This window comes from Ictalurus furcatus, chromosome 24 (genome assembly GCF_023375685.1).
Source record: "Ictalurus furcatus strain D&B chromosome 24, Billie_1.0, whole genome shotgun sequence".
Lineage (NCBI taxonomy): Eukaryota > Metazoa > Chordata > Actinopteri > Siluriformes > Ictaluridae > Ictalurus > Ictalurus furcatus.
In genome coordinates this window covers 3565012-3591631 of record NC_071278.1, presented here as the reverse complement: position 1 = coordinate 3591631, position 26620 = coordinate 3565012, and the positions used below count along the sequence as shown (strand labels likewise).

The 26620-nt window shown below is 42.7% G+C and overlaps 1 protein-coding gene across 8 annotated transcripts in view; it reads right to left on the bottom strand.

Moving 5' to 3' along the window:
* brd4 (bromodomain containing 4) overlaps nucleotides 1-23792 on the bottom strand; it is a 64637-nt gene extending 40845 nt beyond the window's left edge. For 3 of the 8 annotated variants that reach the window (XM_053613538.1, XM_053613539.1, XM_053613541.1), the window contains exon 1: nucleotides 1324-5818. In XM_053613538.1, the coding sequence (XP_053469513.1) occupies nucleotides 1324-1424 (101 nt within the window). In that variant the 5' untranslated portion in view covers nucleotides 1425-5818. The other 5 variants (XM_053613540.1, XM_053613542.1, XM_053613545.1 and 2 more) reach the window with 4 other exon arrangements.
* Between the last annotated feature and the right edge of the window lie 2828 nt (nucleotides 23793-26620).

Sequence of the window (26620 nt, the reverse complement as noted above, 5' to 3'; positions counted from 1 at the left end):
GAACATAGGAAGAGGGAGGCTGGTTATTTGCTTGAAAGCTTACGCATGAATAATAAATGCTGCCTCGAGTCAGCGCTGACTCGGACACACTCTGGACATGGCTTCTCTGGGAAACGTTAAATCCCCACCTCTTCAGGCTTCCTGATGATACAGCTGTTTGTGAAATTAAAAAAAAGAGATCTGGACGTGGGTTTTGGAGGATTTTACTTTACTAACCCTAGTTTGACACAACACAGAGTTGAGTGCCTGTTTTGTTTCACTTGCTTGACACACACACACACACACACACACACACACACACACACACACACACACACACACACGGGAAGGGAAGGCATGCTGAAAACATTACAGTCCCAGCTGTGGAAAAAACATGCACGGTCCATTATCAGCCCGGCGGTAGGAGGAGAGCGTCATGTGCACTATGCTCCTCTGTGTCAAGAACTTTTTCCACCGTCTGACTCCTTCAACGTTCCACATGCTTGCGTCAGTCCGACTCGCGGATGGATCCGAAAGATAAGCCTCGTCACGCTCGAAGAGTGGCGTGACGGGGCTCGTCGTGCTGAAAAAGGTCAGACGGTCCGGGGGAGGGTTTGAATCATGTCACGACGGATCAAAACACACACTCGGGTCCAGCAAACACGCCGAAAAGTTCCAGGGTGTCACTTACGACGCATTTTCCACTGCGGTTCCCCTTCTCAAGCCCCCCCAACACACACACACACACACACACACACACACAGTTTACGCAACAGAACCTGGACAGCAAGCACGGAAACACAAGCACTTTAGGATTAACATTGGGGTTAATGAATCCTGAAGGATCCGAGTAAATATGATGAACGTTTACGGTACGAGTTCTGTTGTCAGGTCAAGCTGGGAGCGGTTTCCAAAATACGACAAACACGCCACCCCCATCTTCCTCTGAAAGCACCCCCTCCCCCCGGCTTACTCACTCTCTCACACACACACACAAACACGCACGCACACTCGTACACACACACCCCCTCTCTCACCAGGAGGTTGCCTGGCCAAGGCTTTTTCGCTTTCCTTACTAACAATGAACGCTGTTGTTTTTGTTTTGTTTTTTAACGCCATTTTGTCCAAAAACTCCTACAGAGTTACTGAAAAGTGTCTCAAGTCTGAGGAGCGTGTATGAAAACCCCGCTCCGATCAGTTCTACAAAACAATCCTGGATATAACTGTAAGGGGAAAAAGGTTATTTGTAGGCATGAAAGCTTATAAAGCTAAAGAAAGGAGGGGGGAAAAAAAGGGGAAAAAAAACAAAACAAAACAAAAAAACAGAAGTTAATAAGACGTTACCTTTTTACAGCTGCTGAATAATGTGCAATTTTTTCCAAAAGGGCATCCAGTGTCTGAAAATCCAGCAAATCATTGGACTTGGAATGCATCTTGTAATCCATTTATAGGTTCCTGTCTCCAGAAAACAAAACCGAAAGGGGGGGAGAAAAAGAGGCTGAAAACTTCTCTCTCTTTCTTTCTTTCTTTCTTTTTTTAAATGGACTGCTCTAATCCCAAAACATGAGCACAGCTAGCTTTCAAATCTCCAGTTCAGATCAACGTGTCCCGAGATCCACTGTGCCAAACACATGTTAAATCCACAGGAAGTCCACGATAATCCTGAGAAGAGCGAAGATTTTAAGTCCTGAGAGAAGGAAAAGTCCAGGAAGGGAAAAAAACGAAAACTAATTTAAAAAATAATAATAAAGAGAGAGAGAGAGAGAGCTCCTGTTCAGCTTAATGAGAGAGAAATGAGAGAAAAGGAGTGTGTGTGTGTGTGAGAGAGACAGAGCGAGAGGGAAAGAGAAGGAGAGAGAGAGAGAGGGAAAGAGAAGGAGAGAGAGAGCGCGAGAGCGGTAGAAGAGGCCCGAGGCCGGCTAGCTGCGTTAGCTCTGTGCGCCGGTCTTCTCTCTTCCCCCTCCCCCTCTCAGGAGGACAACGGCCCAGTCGCCACAGGCACTTCGCCCCATTGTGTCCCGCCACCGAAAGCCTCGCTCATTCAACACAAAGACGGAGAGATAAAGAGAGAGAAACAGAGAGACCGAGAGAGAGACGCCTAGGAAGAAGGAGGAAAAAAAAATCCAGAAACTGAGCTCTCTTTTCTTTCCCTGCTCTCTCCCGAAACAGCGGCGTGCTCTTACTCAACGGTGAAAATGGCTCTGCCGCTTCCTCATTCAGAATAGTCTCTGCCCACACTCTCTCTCACACACACACCCCTCCCTCCGTGTGCGCTCTCTCTCGCTCACACACACACACACACACTTGCTTACTCGTTCGCTCTCTCAACCCCTCCCTTCTTTACCCATCAATAGCTCGAGGTCTCTCCACCCTCCCACCCTTCCTGCCTCTCTCTCTCTCTCTCTCTCTCTCTCTCTGTGTGTTTCTCCCCCACCAAACCACTCTCTCACACACACCTTCATCTCCCCCGCCCCTGCTTCCCTACAACCATTCGTCCTCCCTTCCCCCTGCCCAATTCCTTTCTAGCTTCAGCTCAAACCAAAGCGAGGTCCCCCTTATCGGAGCGCCAAAAACACACACACACACACACACACACACGTCTAGACCACAGCAGTGACACAAAAGAGGAAGCTTTCTACACTTATAAAAGCCATCCAACACATACGAGAGAGAGAGAGACACACACACAGTAGGCAGGGAGAAAGGTGGAGTTCATTTCACTTCTCCTATGGAACACAAGTCACGATCGGAAAAAAAGAAAAACAGAAAATTTTGAAAGAAAAATAACAAAACAAACTGGGCTGAAAGTCTTGCGCGGTAGTAAACGCCGTATCCGTTTCCTGTTATGTCAGACAGTGTAGAGGGAACCCCGACTCACAGACAGAGCGAGACTGAATTATAGACGGATGGGTGTGTGTGGGTGTGTGTGTGTGTGTGTGTGTGAGAGAGAGAGAGAGAGAGAGGGAGCAAGAGAGAGAGAGAGAGATATGGAGTAATTCTCCCAGAAGGCATCTCTTTCCACCTCCCTCTTCTAATCAAGCTGCCATCTGTCTACACAAACGTTTCTCACATCATCATGACACGGCTAAATCCCTTCCCTCTCGCAGCGCTACTCATACGCTGCTCTCTAGCGGAGGTGAAGGTCCATCAGGTCGGACCACGGAAACGGGTGGGAGAGGAAGGAAGAAAACGAACGGACCGGACCGGACCAGCGTCCCACATCCGAAGAACACTGTGCCAAACACATTGTTGTAAGTGGTGATGGAGGCGTGAAAACGTGAGTATGCCAAACCAAACAAGTAGGACCTTGGGGCGGGTGATCCGGCTAGGATCCGGCTACCGATCCAATTCCACATGTTGGACGGATCACGGTGTACTCACTACGCTACAACAAAACTAACACAGCAAAGAAAAACAAAATGACTAGAGATGACGAGTCATATGTGGTTTAAAGGGGGGCGGATGTGGTGGCTTAACGTTTAGCACGTTTGCCTCACATCTCCAGGGTTGGGGGGTTCGAATCCCGTCTCCGCCCTGTGTGTGTGTGTGTGTGTGTGGAGTTTGCATGTTCTCCCCGTGCTTCGGGGTTTCCTCCGGATACTCCGTTTTCCTCCCCAGTCCAAAGACATGCGTTGTAAGTTGATTGGCAGTAGCATATGAAAGGGTGTGTGAATGTGTGTGTGACTGTGACTGTGCCCTGCGATGAGCTGGCACCCCGTCCAGGGTGTCCCCCGCCTCGTGCCCAGTGTCCCCTGGGATAGACTCCAGGCTCCCCGTGACCCTGTATAGAATAAGCGGCACAGAAAATGGATGGATGGATGTGGATATGGTTAAAAGCTCCATAACGCATTAGGTCGCTGATTAAGTGTTCTCGATTCTGATTGGTCAGAAGGTGTTGATTAACGTTCACTAGTATCTACTCAACAGCTACTACTGCTGGGCGATATATCCATATATTTTAAATATTGTGATAAATGAGTACATGATACAATTTTCTGAGATATCGTTGGATATCTTTTTTATTTTATTTTTTTTTAATAATTACGAATTAAAATGGTAATGAATGGATGCTGTTGACATTTTTTTTTTAAAGCTTAAATTTCTTTGTATCGTCAAACTCAGTTTAAGGATGTTCGTTTTACTTCTGTTTCGCAGACAGTTTGTTAGCTACACCATATACCATCATACACGCTGTGTATCGAAGAAATGTCCACAAGTATCGTGATATGATATCGTTGTCATATCGCCCAGCCCTACTAGCTACTGCACATATTCACTGCTCATGACCTTATTTATTTACTGTGTGTGTGTATACACACAGTGTCCTCCATTAATATTGGCCCCCTTGGTAAACATGAGCAAAGAAGGCTGTGAAAAATCATCTTTATCGTTTGAACCTTTTGATCGTTTGTTCAAAAAAAAAAAAACACAAAATTACTCTGCTCTCATGCATATCAAAACAAAACAGGTTCATCAAAAAACCAAAAAAATATGAAATCATACAAGAAAAATATTTGAATTATATTCCCATTGATATTTTACAATTTTTTAGTACACCTGAGTGACTAGGAACAGGAAATTGTTCGACCATGACTTCCTGTTTCACAGAGGTATAAATATGAGGCAACATACACCAGTCATTCATAACAATGAGTAAGATCGAGGAATATAGCTGTGATTGCGGCAAAAGGTTGTTGAGCTTCACACAATGGGACGTGTCTATAAGAAAATAGCACAAGCATTGAAAATGGCCATTTCCACCATCAGGGCAATAATGAAGAAGTTCCAGTCAACTGGAAATGTTATGAATCGACCTGGAATTGGACGTGTGTCTATATCGTCTCAACGCACTGTGAAGAGGACGGTTCGAGCGGACAAAAAATCTCCAAGGATCACAGCTGGAGAATTGCAGGAGTTAGTTGTGTCTTGGGGTCAGAAAGTCTCCAAAACTACAATCCGAAGTCACCTACATCACCACAAGTTGTTCGGAAGGGTTTCAAGAAAAACGCCTCTACTCTCATCCAAAAACAAACTCGAGCGCCTTCAGTTTGCCAGACACTACTGGAACTTCAAATGGTATCGGGTTCTATGGTCAGATGAAACCAAAACAGAGCTTTTTGGTAATAAACACCAGAGGTGGTTTTGGTACACAGAGAGGTAGCCATATGGAAAAGTACCTCATGTCCACGGTTAAATATGGAGGTGGATCTTTAATGTTTTGGGGCTGTTTTTCTACCAGAGGACCTGGACATTTTGTTAGGATACATGGCATCATGGACTCTATCAAATATCAACAGATATTAAATGAAAACCAAACTGCCTCTTCCAGAAAGCTTCAAATGGGCCGTGGTTGGATCAGAGCCGGTGTTGAGAATTACTGATTATTCCCAGCACTGATTTGAACAGAATAAAAGCTGGACATGGAGCTTTGCTTCCAGATGTGCAGCAGTTCTATAATAAACAACACTCTATGGCAAATACACATCAGCTGCGTTTGTAGTTTTGCTCAACCGTGACAGAGACAGCGTTATTTACGGATGTCTCGTGTGTACTGGAAAAAGCGCCCACCCCATCGAGAGGGGAAGCCCAAATCTAATCGCACTAAACAGATAATCCGGTGTGCTCTGTGCTCTCGTTTACCGGCAGGATCACGACCGAGAGAGAGAGAGAGAGAGAGAGAGAGAGAGAGAGAGACACGGCGCAATCAGCCAGAGATGAGAAGAGTAAACAGTACTGAGGAATAAAATCAAAAAGAAGAAAGGGGGGGGGGGTACGTTAAGGGGGAGAAATGGATTTTACTTTAAATAAGGAGTGATCTGATTTCCTCTCGGCTCTGTGATCATTTCAACACTAATCTAATTGTGCTAAGACAACACTACACACACACAAACACACACACACACACACACACACACACACAATGAGCTATTATCACTCACTCGGACAATAAAAGGTGGGTGTCTCGTCCCTGTGTGAGTGAGAGAGAGAGAGAGAAGGAGAGAGACAGAAGGAGTGATAACTGAGGAGGATGGGGAATTACACCAAGGCTGGGGTTACACACACACACACCACCAGATAAAGATCTAGAGGAACAGATGTGAGAGAGAGAGATGGGCTAAACCCCAATAAACCCAAAACGACCCCGACCACCCCCACATCTGGCAGCACATCTTTAATACACCGTTTTCCAAGACTGTAAATAGAAACGGAGCGACACGGCAGCAGACGCTGCTCAACGCGGGCCAGACGGCAAACTCGCTCATCACACCCGAACACATTTTACACAACAGCGTACATCACCACGTTTACAAACAGAACCCCGCAAAAAGACTTACTGATGAGGTTTTTTTTTTTACAAAAAAAAAAAAAAAATTTAAGCAAAATATAAATTATTCAAGTAGTCATTATAATACAGAATGATAAATAAAAATATCACTTAATAATGCTTACGGTGTAAAACTGTATTTGTATGTTATTACTATTCATTATATACTTTCTAGTATTATTTTACTCTTATTTTTATCTAGGATATAATTTCTGGCCAAAACTAACACACTTTAGCAGTATAGATGCATACGTGTGTGCGCTGTGGAAATACAGAGCTGTACTTATTTAATTTTAATAAATAAATACATTTTTAAAGTGCTCGTTAAAAAAATAATAATAATAATAATTAAAAAAGCACAACTCATTACCACTTTTTATAATTTAACGATTAATTAACTACTTGTATGTTACTGCTATCTCTGAAAAATACCAAAAATAAATTAGAATAAAAATGTATAACAATATATCGAGTGATTAATTTACGTTATTATTTAATTCAAATCAAGTTACATGTATTTATGAAATGACTTCCAGTTAAACGTCTTCAGTCCCTCCAGGATTTTGTGATAACGGAAATTAACACAAAATCTAGGAAACTCCGTAATATTCGGAGAAACTTGCGATTTTAATAAATTACCGTGGATTTTCTGCAGGTTTGGGCCGAGACGCGTCACGTGACGACGTCACGACACGCGTTCGGCCAACGCCCTGTTCAAGTCACGTGGGTCGAACAGGAGTACAGCTAAAAAGGTCGCGTTTACCAACAAACATCGCAGGACAATTTCGTACGATCGCGATTTCAAGTGGTTTTCCGGAAAAAAAAATATAATTACCAAAAAAAATTACATTTATAAATAAATAAATGCGTCACAAACTTCGAGAACTTCCTTTTAGGCTGCAATATTTTTTTATTAAACATTTGGCCGCATCAGTTACGAATAAACTCCATGAAATCCTGTATGGACTTGTGTATACTTATCTAATTAAAAAAAAAAAAAAAAAAAATTTATATTTACCTTTAATCATGACTATTCATTATTCACGATCTTCCCCATTATATTTTATTCCAAATAGACATCACATGCGATTCCCGTCGGTTCTGATGGATAGAAAGTCGCATTTGTTTCAGCAAATAAAAACTTTCGCAGTATATTTCCATCCAGCTGTTTCCCTGAGCACATGCATAACATATACATTTTAAATCATGTATGAAAAACATTTTTTAGAACTCATTAAAAAAAATCAATGAGAGGCTGAGAAATAAAAACCACCTCTTTTTTAAATTTTTATTATTGTGCGTTGTTTACGTGTCATAAAAGTGCATCGTTGTTCTACGTGCTGCTTTTGTTTTTAATGAGAGCGTTACAGTGCTTAACGATCGTCCTAGAAAAGCGACTTTATTAATTAGATTTTCATTTCTACAAAATAATTCAGGTAAATAACGATCCATTTCCACTAAATAAACAAGGCGATGTCACACCGGCGTATCGCCCGCTGCTTCACGCTACGGCCCATAAAACGCCGTTCTCCGGAGCTGCCTGACTAATTACTTTACCACAACTGGGCAAATGCCTCCACTGGACTGGGAGGAGACTGTGACCTTTGACCTCAAACCCAAACCACCGCTCATTAAAGCAAAGCGGACACTATCTGCAGTCCACGTCAGCCATTTGCCCTCGCTCCGCCTCAGAAAACAAAAAAGATCCGATGTCCACGAGCTCAGGAGATACAGTGTATCCGATTTCACGTCATGTGACCTTCTGTGAATCTTGCACGAACACGCGTGCACACGCACGCACGCACACACACCCCAAGGTCCAGGGTGCAATGAGGCAGAGTCCACGTGCCATATGCAACTTCCCCCAGGACAATACAGCAGCTGCCGGAGTGACAAAGAGGCAGCCGGGATCCTGAGAGATTCAAGAGGAGCTGGAACAACACACACACACACACACAAGCTACCATTTGGGGACGACTGGCGTGTGTGCGTGTGTGGTTATAGAGGAGTAGATGGAGGACAAAACAGAGTTGGGGGTTGGGTTGTAGCAGGAAGAGTCGTAGGCAGAAAGACATGAAAGAAAATAACTGTGTCTGAGGAAGCGGCAGACTTCTGAGGTCATTAATCATGTGAGCAGCCAGAACTAACAAGAACCTGGCTGGAGGAGTGCGTACACACACACACATGCACCAGAAGCAGGTGATGGTGAGATAATGAATAAGAAGAATTACACCAGGAAGAGAAAAAAGAAAAGAAAAAGAAAAAAAAAAAAAAAAAAAAACACAACAAAAATAATCCACTCAAAGCCTTTTCATCTGCTTCAAAACATCTAATCCTGCTGTAATGAAGAAGACTGAAAAACTCTTCTCTCCTCCCATCTGCTCAGAACAACACACACACACACACACACACACACACACACACACACACACACACACAGACACTTCCCATCTGTCGTCTGAACACATGTATCCAGCGATGACACAGCAGTCACACACACACACACAGGCACAGCGGCGCAGTCGCCCTCAGCGTCCCCTGATGTTTAGTCTCCAGGGCGTTACAGTCCGTCAGCACATCCCTCACAAACACAGCGACCAATCAGGGGCCAGCATATAAACACACACTCTTATTTACTCTCTACACACACCCCGCGTGACTCCCAGTGCAAACAAGCTGCTCGACTCACGAACTACGCGTTTATTACACAAAGTTACCGCGATACGGCTCAGTAAACTTTAACACGCCTGAACGTTTTGCCCATAACTCGACTGAAAAATAAATACATCAGATATCCGTTTGTTATACTTGTACCACGGATCCGATCGGTCAAAAGGTCCATATTAATGCCCTTGTTCTAGGATGTTACCGTTTCTATAGTAACGGCTCATACACCGGGATTCGTACGTAATCCAAGACTAAGAATAAGATAAGATGTACCTTTATTGATCTCCTGAAGGGGAAATTCAAGTCGACCCATTCAAACACCTATACATCAGATGTAGTATAAAACAATAAAAATAAGATAAATAGAAATAATAATAATAATAAATATTGTTATTTAGCCAAGTAAAACATCATAGTTGATGCTAGGACGCATTTCGTTAAAAGATATTTATTAACATTTATGGAAGGAGTCTCCAGTTCCAGGAAAGTCTTCAGGACCAAGTTCCATCTTTTTCTGTCAAATGACAGCAGAGTTGTTGTTGTTGTTTTTTTTTTTTTAAAGAGAGAGAACATCTTTTTTATAACAGCTATAACGTGAGTGAGAACAGACACTATCGTCTCTCGGATGTTCCACGCCATTAAATCGAACCGTAAATCGTTAGAAGGCGCAACGCGTCGTTCGTCAGTAAAGGGAAACACTGTAACCGTTGGTAAATAAGAGGAACGACACGCTCCAAACTTTGCGTTGCACCCAGCCACACCGCACGCGCTCGGATTATTTTCGTATAATGAGAAATCACATGACACGAAGTGACCTGGTGAGCAGCCACGATGAACGGACGAGTCGAAGCACGTTTATAAACACGCGCAAATAGGGCTGAAGGATATGACAAAAAATATATCATATCATGATACTCAAGGACGTTTCTACGATACACGATGCGCATCACGATACATAATTTAGCTTTCAAACTGTCTGCAAAACAGTAGTAAAATAAACACCAACAAAATAACAATAAAATTTAAGAATAATAAATTTAAAAAAAAAAAAAAAAAAAACCCGTTAAGGCTGGTTCACACAGGCCGGGACATTTTTTCAGCGTGTTAGACAGTCTGATTTACGCCACATGTCTAAATCAATGGCTGTCAACGGGAGTGTTCACACCCACACGTGTAAACAATGTGGCGTGAAAGCTTTTTTGAAGTCCCTGTGTGTGTTTGTTTGTTTTTTGTCTGTCGCTTTAAAAACTGGCTGACCAATGAGATTCACGCTTTTATTCACGTGCCCGGAGCCGCTGAAGATACATAAAACCCACGACTTGATGGCACTTGAGTCCGAAACTGTCTTGCCGAGCACACGTCGATACCTGAAGAAGAAAAAAAGCTTACGCGATACATACACGAGGAAAAAGAGTGGACAAGCTGCTAAACCTTTTCAGCTGTATTATTACAAGCTCTTATGCGAAACGGTTATTAGGAACCTGGCTCTTTACTAGCATCCACCATCTTAGTGAGAGCGTGCATAAGTGGCCCGAAATAAAATAAACTCACTGCTAATAAATCCTTCTGCCTATACACTAGGGATGTCATGAGAACCTGTACTCCGGTACCAAGTCGATAGCGACATTCTTAAAACGTGACGGTACTTGTTTTTCTGCAGTAGCGTAGGTCCCGTCAATAATGAAGGTACCGCGGTTGCAATTCTTCCAGAAGTGATGGGGGCAGCAAATACGCGTGAGTGTTTTAGAAGAAGAACGCCTACAAGCACACGGGAACTACTACAGAAGATGGCGACAAGTTTTACTCCGCCCCGACTCGTTGAGAGGAAAGGTGATAGGAGTTAAATATGGAAATACTTCGCATTCAAGCCGGATGACAACAAACATAGAATCGATGCTGTGAAGCCGGTGTGTAACCGATGCGATGGTTCATTTCAGACAAAGCGAGGAAACACCTGGAATTTGTCGAAGCACCTGAAAGGCGGTCCTGTATTATGTTTATTCGAGGCAGCTAGGCATCGTTACCGTGAAACCAGCTAACGTTACGCTCCATGTAATGTTAGCGATAGACAGTTATTTGTTAATGACGCTAACATATTGCAATGTTATAAACTACCTCCTAATGGTCCACCATGCATCGCCATTCAGCCCGTGTCCTGTCAGCTAAATGTAGCCTAATGTCACTAATAATTATTCACATGTTCATGGTGTTAATAAATCTTTTTGGCCTGCCATCATATCAGTGAATTTAAACCAATGCTTGCACTCAGAGTATAATGTGTGGGTGTGTGTTTAGGAGTGCACCTTAGCACTTGTAGCCTACACTGTTTTATTAGTTATCGTCATACAGTGTTTGATACCTAAAATATCCCCCCTCTCTCACTCACTCACGCTCTCTCAGCCAGAGGATGTTGTCCTCCAGGAGAGTTTTAAATTTTATTTTTAAACCACACCGTGGTATCTACTTTGGTACCGAGTACTTTTGGTGGTATCGGTACCGACTACTAGATTTTTGATATCGTGACATCCCTACTGCCAACACACACACACACACACACACACACACACACACACACACACACACACAGTAACCTTTGAAAGCACAAGATTCAAAATGACCCAGACTGCTACTAAAGTGTGTGCATATGAGCTAAAGCCTCAAGTCGGGCCATATACTAGTTTAAAACTGATGAGAACTTCACGACTCGTTTAATAACATCATGTCTTTTTTTTTACGACACTGAAATGCAAGCATATATTCTACGTGATCCGTTTAATTCTTTCAGTGTTGGTTTCTATACTAAATAGCACTGTTTGTTTCTTTGTCTCTTCCCTGCAAATGTTTCACATCTCTGCTCGATGATTATCCGCTGATTGATGGTCCATTGTATTTATTTTGCACCTGGCATATATTTGCATACAAGTAAGTATACTTGACCTCTTATTCGAATAGCTAAGTGCCTCATTATCCTGTCGTTGTATTATCATACTGACCACACACACAAAACAAATCCAAAGATGATCACATTACCTCAAATCAACAGCGTCTATTCAGTACCATTTATATCGATATTATAACGATATATCGCCCAGCCCTACACACAAAATTCCAACTCATCTCTCAGAGTCACGACACCTCGTCAGTGAAAATGGGGTTTTATAATTATTCACCCTTTTAGAAAGGTTCTTTTTTTGTGGATGGGACATTCTCTCTCTCTCTCTCTCATATATATATATATATAGAGAGAGAGAGAGAGAGAGAGAGAGAGCAACTTGGGGTTCAGTGTCTTGCCCAATGACACTTTGGCATGTGGAGTCACGTGGGCCGGGAATCGAACCCCGACCCTACGATTAGTGGACAACCCGCTCTACCACCTGATCCACAGCCGCCCAGACCCTTGACCTGTAGACACTTCACTGAAATGATCTTAAAAAGCTTTTGATCTGAAGGTGTATGATTAAATTTTTAATATCGATGTTGTAGACAAAAATATAATCGTGCCGACCTATTCATTTCTTTCATTAGAAAACTAACAATTTATTTAGAAAACAATATTTATTTAAACGGACGACTGAGCGAGATATTCCGAAAAGCAGCCGATAAGAGTCCGGCGTCGGTGGGAACTCCTTTAATCCTGATTAAAAAGCACCTCAGGGAAATTCCTCAAGAAATCGGGTGAGAAAACGCCAAAAATACATTTCTGGAAACTCTAGGTGAAAATGGCGTCTACTTTGAAGATGCTAAAATATTAAATTATTTAGATTTATTTTGGATTTTTTAATCACAGCATAATTCCCACAGTTCCATGTGTGTTACTCCAGAGTTTTGATGACCATCATCATTATTATAAAATGTAGAGAAATAAAGAACAAAAATGAATGAGTGTGTCTAAACTTTTGACTGGCTGTGTACACATGTGGGCGGGGCCTGAAATTCCAGAAAATGCAACAGAAATAATTACCCGAGCTCGCCTCGGCATGTAAAACTAATCCAGCGCATAATTCATACAGGATTACATCGTCATGGTGTAACGTAAATATACATTTCAGTTCAATCCAGTTTTTATTTTTTCAACTTTTAATTAATAACCCCAGTACATCCAAACTGACACATTGGTACAAAAAAGAAGACTAATCCCATCCGAACAGAACCAGGACCGGGGATTTTGTGTCACACTAACAAGAGCATGAGCGAGTAAGCAGCATGATGTTGTCTCGTACAAGGCACTTGACCTCAACCCACCCCACCCCCCCACCCCCCCACCCCGCGTCCAGGCCGGAGGTAATCCGCGGTACCACCCGCGTATGGAGTCAAGCGCATGTCTCGTCTGAGTGAGTAAACACGCAGCGTTCTTTTGATGAGCAGGTTGTGAGTCATGGAACATCTTCAGCGGCAAAATACACAAGGAGGTGGTGTAATGTGATCACCGCTTCTTCTGGGATTTTCGTTTGACTTTTTTTATGCCCTCTAGAAATAAACCCGGGTCATGTTAATATAAGTAAGGAATAATTGACTCCGGTCCGTTGAATGATTAGAAAATAACGCACACGTCGAGGTGGCAATGCGGCCACGACGTACACCTCAGATCGCGCAGTTATAATCTTCTAATAAATCAACAGACCGGAGTCAATTATTCCTTACTTAATTCTGGGAAATCGTAGTTTTCCGTCATGTTGTTTGTGGTTAGCTGTGTGCGCTGTGGCAGACAGTAGCCTAACTTTCGCGTTATGTCAGTTAACTCGGCGAAGTGATACGGAACCGTAATGCGTTCGAGACCCGACTGGAACTACTGCTGTACGTTTACTAAAAAAAAATATACAATTGCACACCTCAGAACGTCTGTCAGCCAATCAGAATCGAGAATTCGACAGCACTGCGATATATATGTAAATATACATATACACACCCCTATCTTGTCCATGTTGACGAAAACACTCTCCGGGAAGTGCTCGCTCTTTTCCGTTGTTTCCCGCCATAAACAAAACCAAACCAAACCAAACCAAGGTCGCGTCTGAAATCACGTACCGTGACGGGACGTACCGCATTCGATTCAGTACCTACTGCTCGGCCGTTGATACGTCAGTACGTACTGATCAGTACGTGTGTGAGATACGAATACAATCCCGACATCCGCCATGTTGGAATTGTCCTACGACGTCACCAAAACCGCAAATACTTAAAGAGCCCGCCAGATTCTTGTTAAAACCTTCAGCAAGTTAACAATTTACTCAGGTGTTGTTAAACAAGTGCGGTTTATCCACAAGGAACAACGTTTAATACCTTGCACGTACACTTTTAAAAACGGCCGACACACTGCCTTCCACCACTTCTGATTCTGATTCAGACAGCTCTTCCACGCCAGTCCCGTTGCATTTTGGGATAGCGCAGTGTCCATTGCTTCCGTACTACTAATTCGGACATACTACTCCTTTGGCGTACTGCTGTACTGTATGGTAGGGTAGAAGGGATATTCGGATGCCGCTCGAGTCAGAGTTTAAAAAACAAGGACGTGTTGGAGAAGCGACGCGAGGGAAACGACTGAATTCCTAGCACGGGTATTGTTACGTACACGTTACCAATGAACGTACACGCTACCAATGATCAAGCGCAACTCGACCGGCGTGACGACTACGCGTACATCGTAGAGACGCAGATGTCGTCTGGCAACAGGAAGTCGTATCGCATCCGAATAGGACAAAACGACTCTCGTTATAGTCGAGTGTACAATTTTATTACATTTCAGCTGATGAAAAGGTGCGTGTGTGTGTGTTTAGGTTTCTCACAGGTCCAGTGTAGTCTTCCATCACAAACCGTCCTTTCAATTCAACACAGGAACACGTGGGGGGAAAAACCCAGCATGTGACCGACAGCCTCCGCAAAACATTCAGCACCCTCTACGGGCCAGTAAGGAATAAAAGGGTTTCTATCCAGCTTTTGCTGATTCAGGAACATGTTCGAGACGTTCCTACAGACGTTATACCTGGAACACGTCACTATCCAGCATTCACAATTAAGGAGGTGAGTTTCTCAGTCTTTTTGCAGGCTGTAAAGGTGAAGAATGACCATTACGCAACCTTGTGAGAGTTCGGTGCCGTGTAAAGATTTCACCCGATCACAAAGAGCGCACACTGACGATCCACAGCGACAGGAGAAGAAAAAAAAGAAAAAAAGTTTAGAAGCTTCACTTGATGCAAATTAGAAACAAATTGATGGGAGTGACACACGTATACAGCCCCGACACTAAAGGTGGAAAAACCCTGTGCTTTTTTACCTTCAAGCATTCCTTCCTGTAGACTCACATCAGCTGCTTCCTGTCGGTTTGTAATCATTTAAAACATGTGCAAGATATCCAAAAGTATTGTAACATCATTTATCATACGATCTCGGTATTATATCGACGTATCGCCCGGATTTACGCAACGCTGGTGGCGTTTAGTGGGCATTTCTTCCTCTAGTTTACTTTTGGTTGCTATGGTTACCCTGGTAGCGCCAAGATCGAACAAGTATCTAGACCAGTAATCAGGGCGCTGATCAGGGATGTCTTGAGCACAAAATCCTTCCAGTACACTAACTGGAACGATCGCTCTCTAAAAAAAAAATAAAATCCCACAATGCACCACAAAAACCAGGGAGAGTCGATGCTCATTATGTTCTCTTCCTGGAAACGACGGCATGTTTTCTGAAGCCTCACAGCTTGAAAAAATAAACCACGTACGAACTCTCGGATGGCTTCGTCTACATACGTAAGTAGCTTATAGTGGTCTCCTTTTCGGTGTTGTTTATTTATTATAAAATAAAATACATTTTTTTAAATATTAAAAAAAAAAAAAAAAAAAGTACAAAGAATCATATTTTATCACGTCTCCTGGTTTAGATCAGCCTGTAGTTTCTCACGGTTAATGAGCTCTAGAAAAGAAACTACCGTGTTTAGACCAGATGCCATGGCGCTAGAGGAAACGAGCTTGCCGATGATACCAAACAAGAGCGATCGCCGAGATGCGTCTGGTTGAAAAACGCTAACCTTCCCTTGGACAAAGTGTGTGTGAAATCGGCGGACGTAAAAACACCAAATGACTAAAAATAAACATCATCATGTGAACTTTTCTCGTTTTTAGGGTATCGGTGTTCAATAGGACGTGTTATAGAAGCAAAACGTACCCAGATCTGAAAATTGACCGGTATACCCGCCGTGTCTCGCCTTAATCAGAGTCACGTAGAGTCAGAGTCACGTAGAGTCAGAGTCATCTAAACCCGATTCAGATTAAGACAATATTCTGACTCCCCAAATTCTAATTCCCACCGGGAAATCTGTCGTATATGAACACCTCGTTCAGAAAATCCACTGGAAGGAGACGTACGTGCACGCTCAGTCCGCAAGGAATTGTGGGTGCTAACTGATGCTTAGCTGTAGGCTAGGTATTTAGGAACGGCAACTCAGGCGTACTCGCATCAACCATGTACGCAGGAATACTCAGATGCCCATACGCATCTGAGTATACTAGTATACATCTAGGAATACTCTCATGCATGTATGTATATAAACATCGTATTCGGAATGCGGCTGCAACCCGAATACAGACCTTAAACATAATCTGAAGTGAATGTGAACGTAGCCAGAGTTTACTTAGTTTAATGAAACATTTATAAACCACGATATATTCAGGTGCATGTCTGTCCTTTCATTTCATTTGAGCGAGTCGTCACTAGCGTGCAGCGCTTATTTCATTTCGGAATATCAAGACTTAACAAACTTAAATAAAAAAACCATCAGCTGACCTGCCTCCCATCGTCAGTTCGTAACCATGACAAAACGATAAAGGTTAAAACTTCACCGTGTCGACGATCCCTTAAAAGAAAGGAGCCGCGTTACGACACGATTTTATCACGAAACCGACATCACGTCGTCGTATCGCCCAGCCCTACAAACTACGCTCTCCAAGACCTCCGACCTCGACCCCGGAGGATTGAGGACGTGGGATTTTTGGTCTGTCGCTAAATCGGTTTGAATCTGCTGCAGTGTGGGCGCTTTACCACAGAACACAGGTGCAGGATAACCAGGATGTGGCATTTTATAGCTTTACGGTGTGATTATTTACAGCGAGAGTCATGTCTGCGTACAACAAAACACAAAGAAAGACTTACATGCTTAGGTCAGGAGTCCCTCCCCTCCCTATCTGAGTGAGCTCATGATCCCCCGCAGCACTCGGCAGAGGAGCTGCTCTCGACCGCGACTAGAGAAACGTCAGCCGATCGGAGGGAGGACGAGGGGACGATATCTCTCTCTCTCTCTTGCTCTCGCTCTCTCACACACGCGCCCGATCAGGAGACCGCTACTGTAAACATGAGAGAGAGATAGAGAGAGAGAAAGAAACATTGTCAGTGTGATACATTCAGTACACGACAAATCAGATTATCTTCCTGAAGTGTCCTTGGGCTTTGGAAAGGTGTCACGTATGAATTATGACTACTCGCTCATTCACACGCTAAGTGTTTCAACAACTTAACACATTTCCCCGCTGATCATTATCCGACGTGATGTGTTCTCGTGTAGCACCCTTTTTTTCTTTTATTAAATATATAAAACACTGAGACGCATAGTTTCTCTTTGATCGGAGTGGATTAAGAAACGAAGACTTCTTTTCCCCCGCTTCAAGTGCTACAACTCTACATAAAGAGTGTGGAACGAAATCTTAGCAAGAATTCTGTTTACTGATTAAAGCAATTAGTGGAAATGAACAGGTTCTTCAGGACCAGGGTCAGGAAACGAAGCCGTGCTACATTGTGCAGGAAAAATGAACAAAAACAAACAAACCGACTTCCGGGTCTCTCTCAGACAACCCGATCCAATCCGGCTAAACTAATCTGGTTCTCAGACGTGCTCGAATAACCGAGTTAAATTTTTGGAAATAATATAAAGAGCAAAACCTCACTCAAGGAATTACTCTTTATTTGTAAAAATGTGACCATACACGTGCTACTTTCAGATACGTTCTGAATCAGATCCTGCTGCACTTCACTACCTGGACATTAAGGATGTATTAGTAACTGAGGAAAATCGGTGAAATCTCAGTACTGACAGCCGAATCATTGAACTGCTCCGTCCGTCCCCCCCCGCTCAAGGAGAAAAAACTGAAGACATGGCAAAAAAATAAACCCTACTGTAATCCTGCCGCTAATATAATGCTAATCGAGCCAAGTGGAATTATGGGATAAAGTGTACAAAGTCTCAGACTGTGTGTACTACCGCCTGTTTTTATCCCGCGCAGGCACCTGATCATCACCTCCTACAATCTGCATGCACTTTGCTCAGCTAGCAGTTATGTACATAGCCGCCTGTGATGAGTAGAAAAGGCACACGCGCTCCCTCTCTCTCTCTCACAAACACACACACACACACACACGGGTTGCACTTCGACCACAAACAGCTAAAAACGTTTGTAGTGCGGTTCATCAAGAAGTCCCGGCTCTACGAGGGCGGATTCCCAGTTTACAAGCCAAGGACACCTTGTATATCAGATACCGTCACACTGTCACTCTCCGTCCAAAGCACGCCACGGCACGGCACTGATCGACAGGACACGCCCTGGCCTACAAACACGATCTGCGTCTATTTAAAAGAACATCATGTTCAATCTGAGAAGTTTAAAAAAGCAGCACGTCATATACTCGGAGTGATTTCACACCCATTAGTACGTCTGCAGAGCTAACAGAGTGAAATCCTCATCGTTCGCGGTTTGGTTCGTTCTTAATGAACAAACAAACAAAAATATAAAATAAAATTAAATAAAGAAAACAACAACATTGGCTGAGGAGCGTAACGTGCTGAAAACATACGTGTAACAACTCCTTCGTTCACTTAAATTCAATAAACATAAACAAAGCGAATCTGTTTCCGGGGAACAGACGTGACAAATGTGACGTGAAAAGAAAGAACGACTCGGATCGGGAGGTGAAGTGAACTAAGAGACTGCGTAGGCTGAAAACCCAGCTGAGCAATTAATCAATCATTTTTGTCTCTAAAGGGGGGGGGTTGTTCATTTTGCTGAACGAGATTCAAAGATCCGAGTCTGTAAAACGATCCGGACTTCCCGTCACTAACCAACGTGACCGCGTTTCATATCTGTAGCGTGAACGTGAGCTGAAGCATGGCAGACGGCAACCAAGTAATCGCTTAACGTTCTGTCCGTCCAGGATTTTACGCAAAATCGAGCAAACGCCGCAATATCGGAGGAGCTCGTGATTTTTTAAAAAAATAAGAATTACAGCAGATTTTCCTCAGATTTAGGCAGACGCGTCGTTTGACGTCATCATGACGCGCGTTCATCCAAAGCGATCTTCGATTCACGTGCGTCGAACGTGAGTACAGCTGAAAGGTCTCCTTCTTCAGCGAGAACCATCACTGCGAAAAACTATTTCATGCAACCGCAATTTCACCAATTCGAGTAATATTTCCACAAAATAAGAAACGGACATAAAACTCGGCATGTTACATTGCACAATCGAAAATATACATTTTAAATACCGCAGCAAAATTGGGCATTTTTGGCCGCAACAATCACAAAAAAAAATCCTGCGAAATCCAGACGACCACGTAATCATCGCCAGACTGTGTAGCAAAGAAATGGTAGCAAGCTCTGAGGCTATAGCTACATTCGGCGTAAGGGCAGAGCTTCAGTTATCTGGTAAATACCGGGTTTTGACCGCTAAATGTTAAAAATGTCTGGTTAAACTAAAAAATTGTCGGACACGAGGTCTGGTAAAAATATTGACACGAAGTAGACATACGCAAGACAAAGTACGTTTGCAATTGCGCTCCTAAATAAGGTTAAATAACGGGATTTGCTCGCATTATTCAAATCATTCAACTACACACACGAGTAAACCCGGGCTAACGCGACACGGGTCAGAATCACGCGTTACTTGCCGATTCGACCCGCCTCCTCTCAGTCCACAGCTGACACTCGACCACGCCCCCGTCCCGACAATCGCATGTACTACACATAGTCCAAAACGCTACAGTGCAAAATAAACACCGGGATGAGACGACCGAATTTCTCTCCCCCCTTTATCAATCCCGGACACGCTAATTTCTTATCGGAAACTCTGGTTCTGACCTGCGTAAAGAACCGCACTGAGCGGGAGAAGCCATCAGGGCTTCGTTCAAACAAACCGAACATCGCATACGTGAAGTGAACGCACACCTAAAAACACCCGAGTGCACCTGAACTTCCACAAAGATGACACAAGCATCGATTTTAACCACTAACTCACGCGGGAAAGAAATCCAACACAGCCGACGACGACACGTAACCCGTCACCGTCCGTACGTGTCGTGATTCCACGCACACAGGCGTTCATCCCGTACGGAATGTTACCGAGCGTCGAATCACGCACGAGTCTAGTACTGACGATTAACAAACGAGTTCCTTTACTCTGCTCGGCTTTCAAATTTACACCTTTCACGGCACTCGTTTTGGTTCGAAGCGACTTTTTACGTGACGCGACTACACGTCTATACGAAGCGCTTCCGCGTTAAACACGATCAAACGTAACAAGCAAATAAGAAAATCTCTCGTCGCCCGACAAGAAATGAGAGAAACGGTGAAATGAAACTATCTCGCTGATCACTTGAAACAAGAAGCGAATCAACGTCATCTTTGCTCTCGGGTGTAACTCACGTCGTCTGTTAACAGCGCCGTGGGAAACAAAACAAAACACAGCTACACGGAATAACGAGATAAGAACGTGATTGCTCTTAAGGACGAGCTCGATTTGCGCTCGATCGAAGACTGAAATGCGTATAATTGGCTTTGCTGGTCAGTCAGTACGTCTACATGGACAACAATAATCCGATATTAACCCCATTAATACTCTGATTAAGAAACTAGCATGTAAACAGCGATTACTGATGAATAAACACAAACACTCGAGGTAATCACAAATCAAATTAAGATGTGTGGAGTATTCCTGTTTTAGTCGCATTACAGACATGTACACACCTTAATCACACTATTAACGTCGTGTGGGAGTTCTCGCTGCATTTTGCGACCGGACACGTACACACACGGCAGCGCTCGACCGTTTGACGGCAAACGGAACATGGCCGAAACCGCATACTCACAGGAGAAATACACGTATTTCAGCTACTATATAGATGGTAAGTACGCGGTTTGGGACGCAGCCCACGGCTTCAAGCAGTCGTCTGCACTTGAAGCTTTCATAAAATTAAACATGAAAACACCCAAAACTGTATACGGTACCATAACAAAGACGAACCCTATGTCGATACGTGAAATTCTGGAGGGAACGGTGGACGGCGTGACGCGGTGACGTAATGACGTGTGATGTCAATCCATCTATGTTCTATAACATGTAAAATAGGAATATGAAAGGAATATTCTAAAAGCGACTCATGTGAACACCTTAATCGGAATATTGCCTTAATAGAATAAGAACAATAATCAGATTACTGCTGTCCATGTAAACGTAGTCAGTCTGTAAGGAGGACACCACTCGGGGGTGCGCTATTACAGGAAATTAATCCACGACCGAGCGGTGTGATGAAGCGGCGTCTGTGTTACCACCGAGAAGTTGATTATTTTCCCAAAACACCACGTCGCCTCATCCAAGTAGAGTCAAAACGAGATCGTTCCGGATATTTCTCACGTTATAGCAGCTATAAAACAGTCACCCCCTCACCAGCCTCACTTAAAGTTAACTAAAATAAAAATAAAAACAAAAACGCAGCTTATTCATGATACCGAGAAACAGCAAAGCGCCTATCGTGAAGACTTTCCTGGGGTGGAAAACCTTCCTGACCGTTTCAAAGCACTGACACTGGAGACTCCTTCCTTGAACATTAAAGAAACAGCTCCTTACAGTAAAAACTTCAGCGTCTAATCTAAACTGAACCCGGGAACATACACGTTTATAATTAGTTTATACTTGCAGATGAATAAAGTTTGCTTGAGATAACAGCAGCAACACACACACACACACCCCTTTAAACTCTTCACAAACTGATAAATAAACAGAGTCTAACATGAGAAAAGCACACAAGGACGGACAGTAAATCAAGCTGAAGACTTTCAAATACTTTCGATTTCAGTTTTGTTGTTTTATACTGTAAAACAAACCAAAAATAAACCCCTCTCAGAAGGGATGCTGTGTCCAAAAGTGACGTCTGTAACGGGGTCTAAGATGAGTCTCACTGGGTTTTAGTGGACAAAACAAAAACAACGCATTTCTTTCACTGTGTAAACGTCATAGGAAAGGTTTAGGAAACGCTACCGACTCCTTCTAACAAATATAAATACATACATTTTGCAAAATAACAAATGCAGACACTCCTGATTACAGCTAACAGCAACGAGGAGAAAAAAATAACCCAAATAAAGCCCTGGGAGACTGCTAGCTAGCAAAACATGCTAGCACGAAACAAGCGGAGCAAGTTTGAAAAGAAAACGCTTTTTAAAAATAAATAAATAAAAAAGATAACACCATCACATGTCTGGAGTGAAAACAAATTTATCCGTGAGGCACTTTCTTACAATTATACTTCCGCCTGTTAAACTGAAAACGTTATTCTCTCTCTCTGCTCCTCCGGGTAGCGCACAAAATGGCGACCGCTGCGTTACAGCCTCGGAGTCCTCTTATTCTCAAGCGCCCAGTTAGCACTTGTGGTCAATGGCATACACGCATACTCAATATCTGTGTTCGATATTTAATTCAAAGCCAAACATAAAACGCAGTTAAAACACTAATAAGAATAACGCGTCGACAAAAAAAGCGGCAGTAATGTCTGCGCTGTACTTATTTTTTCGCCGAGCTAACTAACGTTAGCTTAACCGGCTACGTTTTGACACGGCTTAGGGTGGCCGAATCCCAAATGGACACCTAGGGCACTAGGAAGGGACGTAGATACAACATATAAACACTTAGAGAGTACGCGACATTAGTGCACTTAAACAGGGAGTGTGTCGTTATTTAGGATTCAGCCTGACTGCATACTACGAAGTACGTACGCTGTGGCGTATGAACCGTGTTGACATCCTAATAGTGTCGCTGTTTAGTTTAGTACATAGGTATTCAGTACGGTTTTGGTGCGAAACGTTTCAGAAATGCAAAGAAGATGCTATTCTTAGAAAGATGGCGCTTCGTTTAGATAAAACACGAGCCTACGCGATTATTGTAGAAATATATTGCGTAGCGTAGCTCACATTCCCGAAAAGAAACCCGCGCGCTTTCGTATGCACCGAGCGCTCAGACGGGCGCAGATTACGCAACGCAAACAGCGTAGCTTGCTTTCACGCAGGTTGCGCAAACGTACCTATGAGAAAATGGCCTAGGGTTGTATGGCAGCTAGCTTAGCCGCGCTAGCTAATAAACAACCTAGCCATAACAGGCTAGGCTGAGATGCTGAATGGAGTACACTCCTGCTATCCCGATGCGCGGCTAGTATAGCAAGAAGCGCCGCTTCACACACACTCGCAGCTCTCCGCTGACGTTAACGGAGCTCGTTAGTCTCTGCAGGGCCTCCCTCCGGTCTCCTCGCGCTCCCTTTTCGCCGCTCACGCGAGAGTCGACGACGACTCCGATACTGACCGAGACGCTCGATAAAAGTGCGCTAAAAAATATTTTTAAAAAACGAGACCGCTATCTGTCTGCTCTTTTTTTCCCCGCGCGCGAACATGCCGGTAACGATAAGCAAATGTTTGTGGTGTTGGTGTGTGTTTTTTTTTAAATATGTTACCTTATTTATCGGGTTGTCAAGGTGCGCGCGCTCTTTTCTTTTCCCACAATCCAGAACAAACAGCTCGAGACGTCGATGACGTCATACGCATGCCGAGCGTAAGGGTCGATGCTGACAGCTGAAATAAATAAATAAATAAATAAATAAATGATAGATTTATTTATAAATATATCATTATTATTTTTTATTTATTTACATCAGCATGGTTTTATATCATGCATGTCGCTTTGCAGTTTTTAAAAACGTAATAAAATAAATAAAACATGCATATGAAAGCTTATGGAAATAAAAAAAAAATGTTTAATTATTATTAGTAGTGGTAGTACTAGTATTACTAATAATAGTTTCTGTTGTTCTTAATGGAATAGCAAACTAATTTAATATTCAGAAAATATTTTTTATATAAAAAAAACAAGTCAATAATAACTTTACCCGTCTTATTTTTATAAATGGCATCTATTTAATAACTGAAATAAGCTGGTTTATATTTTTTATGTGTTTCTATGATAATAAAGTAAACATCCATTCATTTTCTATACTGTTTATACAAGGTCGTGGAGAACCTGGAGCCTATCCCAGGGAGCATGGGGCACAAGGCGCAATCTCATACACTTTCACACACCCATTCATACACTACAAGCCAACAGAACATGCCAATCAGCCTACCATGCATGTCTTTGGACTGGGGGAGGAAACCAGAGAACCTGTAGGAAACCTCTGCAGCACGGGCAGAACATGCAAACTCTGTGCACACAGGGTGGCGAATTGAACCCCCGACCCTGGTGGTGTTAGACAGACGTGCTAACCACTAAGCCACCGTGCGTCCTAGACAATAGATTATTATTATTATTATTATTATTATTATTATTATTATTATTATTATTATTATTATTATTATTATTAGAAGTGAAAAATAATTGAATTCTGAGAACAACCATGCACTTTTATCTTCTTATTCCTAGAACATAATATTAAGAAAGGTTTATTTGACAAAAAAAAATGAAATATCCTGAAACTGGAGTAAACACATTCGACATATACAAAAGTTGCATTCATTTAAAACCTTACATATAGACACATTACAAAAAGATGTACATAGACACTGTATATAGAGTCATATCAACATAGACACTTTACACACAGAGTCATGTCAACATAGACACATTAGAGTCTAGTTGCATAAGTGTGCACACCCCTAAATGAATACTTTGTGGAAGCACCTTTTGATTTTATTACACCATTCAGTCTATCAACATGGCACATCTTGGCTTGCCAATATTTCTTGAAAAAAACATTCTAGATCTGTCAAATTGTAAGGGCATGTCCTGTGCACAGCCCTCTTCAGGTCACTGCATAGATTGTTCAGGTCTGGACTCTGGCTAGGCCATTCAAAAACACCGATATTCTTTTGGGTAAGCCATCCCTATGTCGATGTGGATGTATGCTTTGGGTCGTTGTCATACTGAAAGGTGAAATTCCTTCTCACCTTCAGCTTTAATCGCAGACACCTGAAGGTTTTGCACTAAAATTGACTGGTATTTGTATCCATTCATGATTCCCTCCACCGTCATAAAAGCCTGAAGAAAAGCAGACCTAAAGCATGATGCTGCCACCACCGTGCTTCACCGCGGGGATGGTGTACCTTTGGTGATGTGCTTTATTTGCACCAAACAAACCTTTTGGGATTATGTAATTATTATACCTTTTGGATCTGGTCTCATCAGACCATAACACATTTTGACACATGTTTTGGGGTGATTTATTTTGGGCTTGGGCGTTTTTTCTGAGAAAGGGCTTCCGTCTAGGCCCCCCTACCCCTTAGCCTAGACACGTGAAAAATACAAGAGATTGTTGTCACGTGTAAAGACTAATCAGTACTTCTCAGGTATTCCTGCAGCTCATTTAATGTTTCAGTTGGTGTCTCGGCAGCCTCCCTGGTAAGATTTTGTCTCGCCCTTTTGTCAATTTTGGAGGGACGTCCTGTTCTTGGTGATGTCATTGTGGTGCTCCATTTTCCACGCTTGTTGACGACGGCCTTCACAGTGCGCCATGGTTTTGGAAATTCTTTTATACCCCTCTCCTGGTCGATATCTTTCAACCAGTGAGATACCGTGCATGATTTGTAAACTCTTTGTAAGACCATAGCTTCAGCAGTCGGATGAATCCAAGATGATGTGAAGACCTACAGAAACAGCTGGTCTTTATTTGTGGCTAATCAGAACAACTTCATTGATGACAGCTGTATGATAATTACTTTTGAACATGAGATCGAATGTGATTGGTTCATTCTGAACACACTTAAGCAACCAGGTAAAATGTTTATTACTATATATATATATATATATATATATATATATAGTGTGTGTGTAGACTTTTTATATCTACTTTTGAGTCATGTCACGCTGAATGATTTGACTTCTGCACTTTTAATGCACATCCTATGACTACTTACAGACAGTATATTAGTATTAGTATAAGACAGTTCTATATAATTCTATATAATATAAAACAGGAAGAAAGAATGTCACCGTTTCAGGCACAGAGAGTAAACGTTTGCGGTGTGATATTACACAAATATGTGATATAAATATTCCTAAATATTTATCATCTATTTTTGCTTCTATAACTGCCTCAAAACTACGCAGCTTTTGGATCTTCTCAGCCGTGATGTTGATGTTTTGTTAATTTAATATTTGTTTCTTCCAGAAATCTTATGCACTGAACTGGATAACCATTTCAACCCTTAACACTAGCGCTGAACGTCTTCCGTGATCTTTTTGAGAATGTCTTTCACTGCTCAGATGCAATTTGGAGCAGTCAGTACACCTAATGACATGTTTGTAAGAGTTGGGAGGAAACTGGAGAACCCAGTTTGGGGGGGGGGGTGTATTTATTTT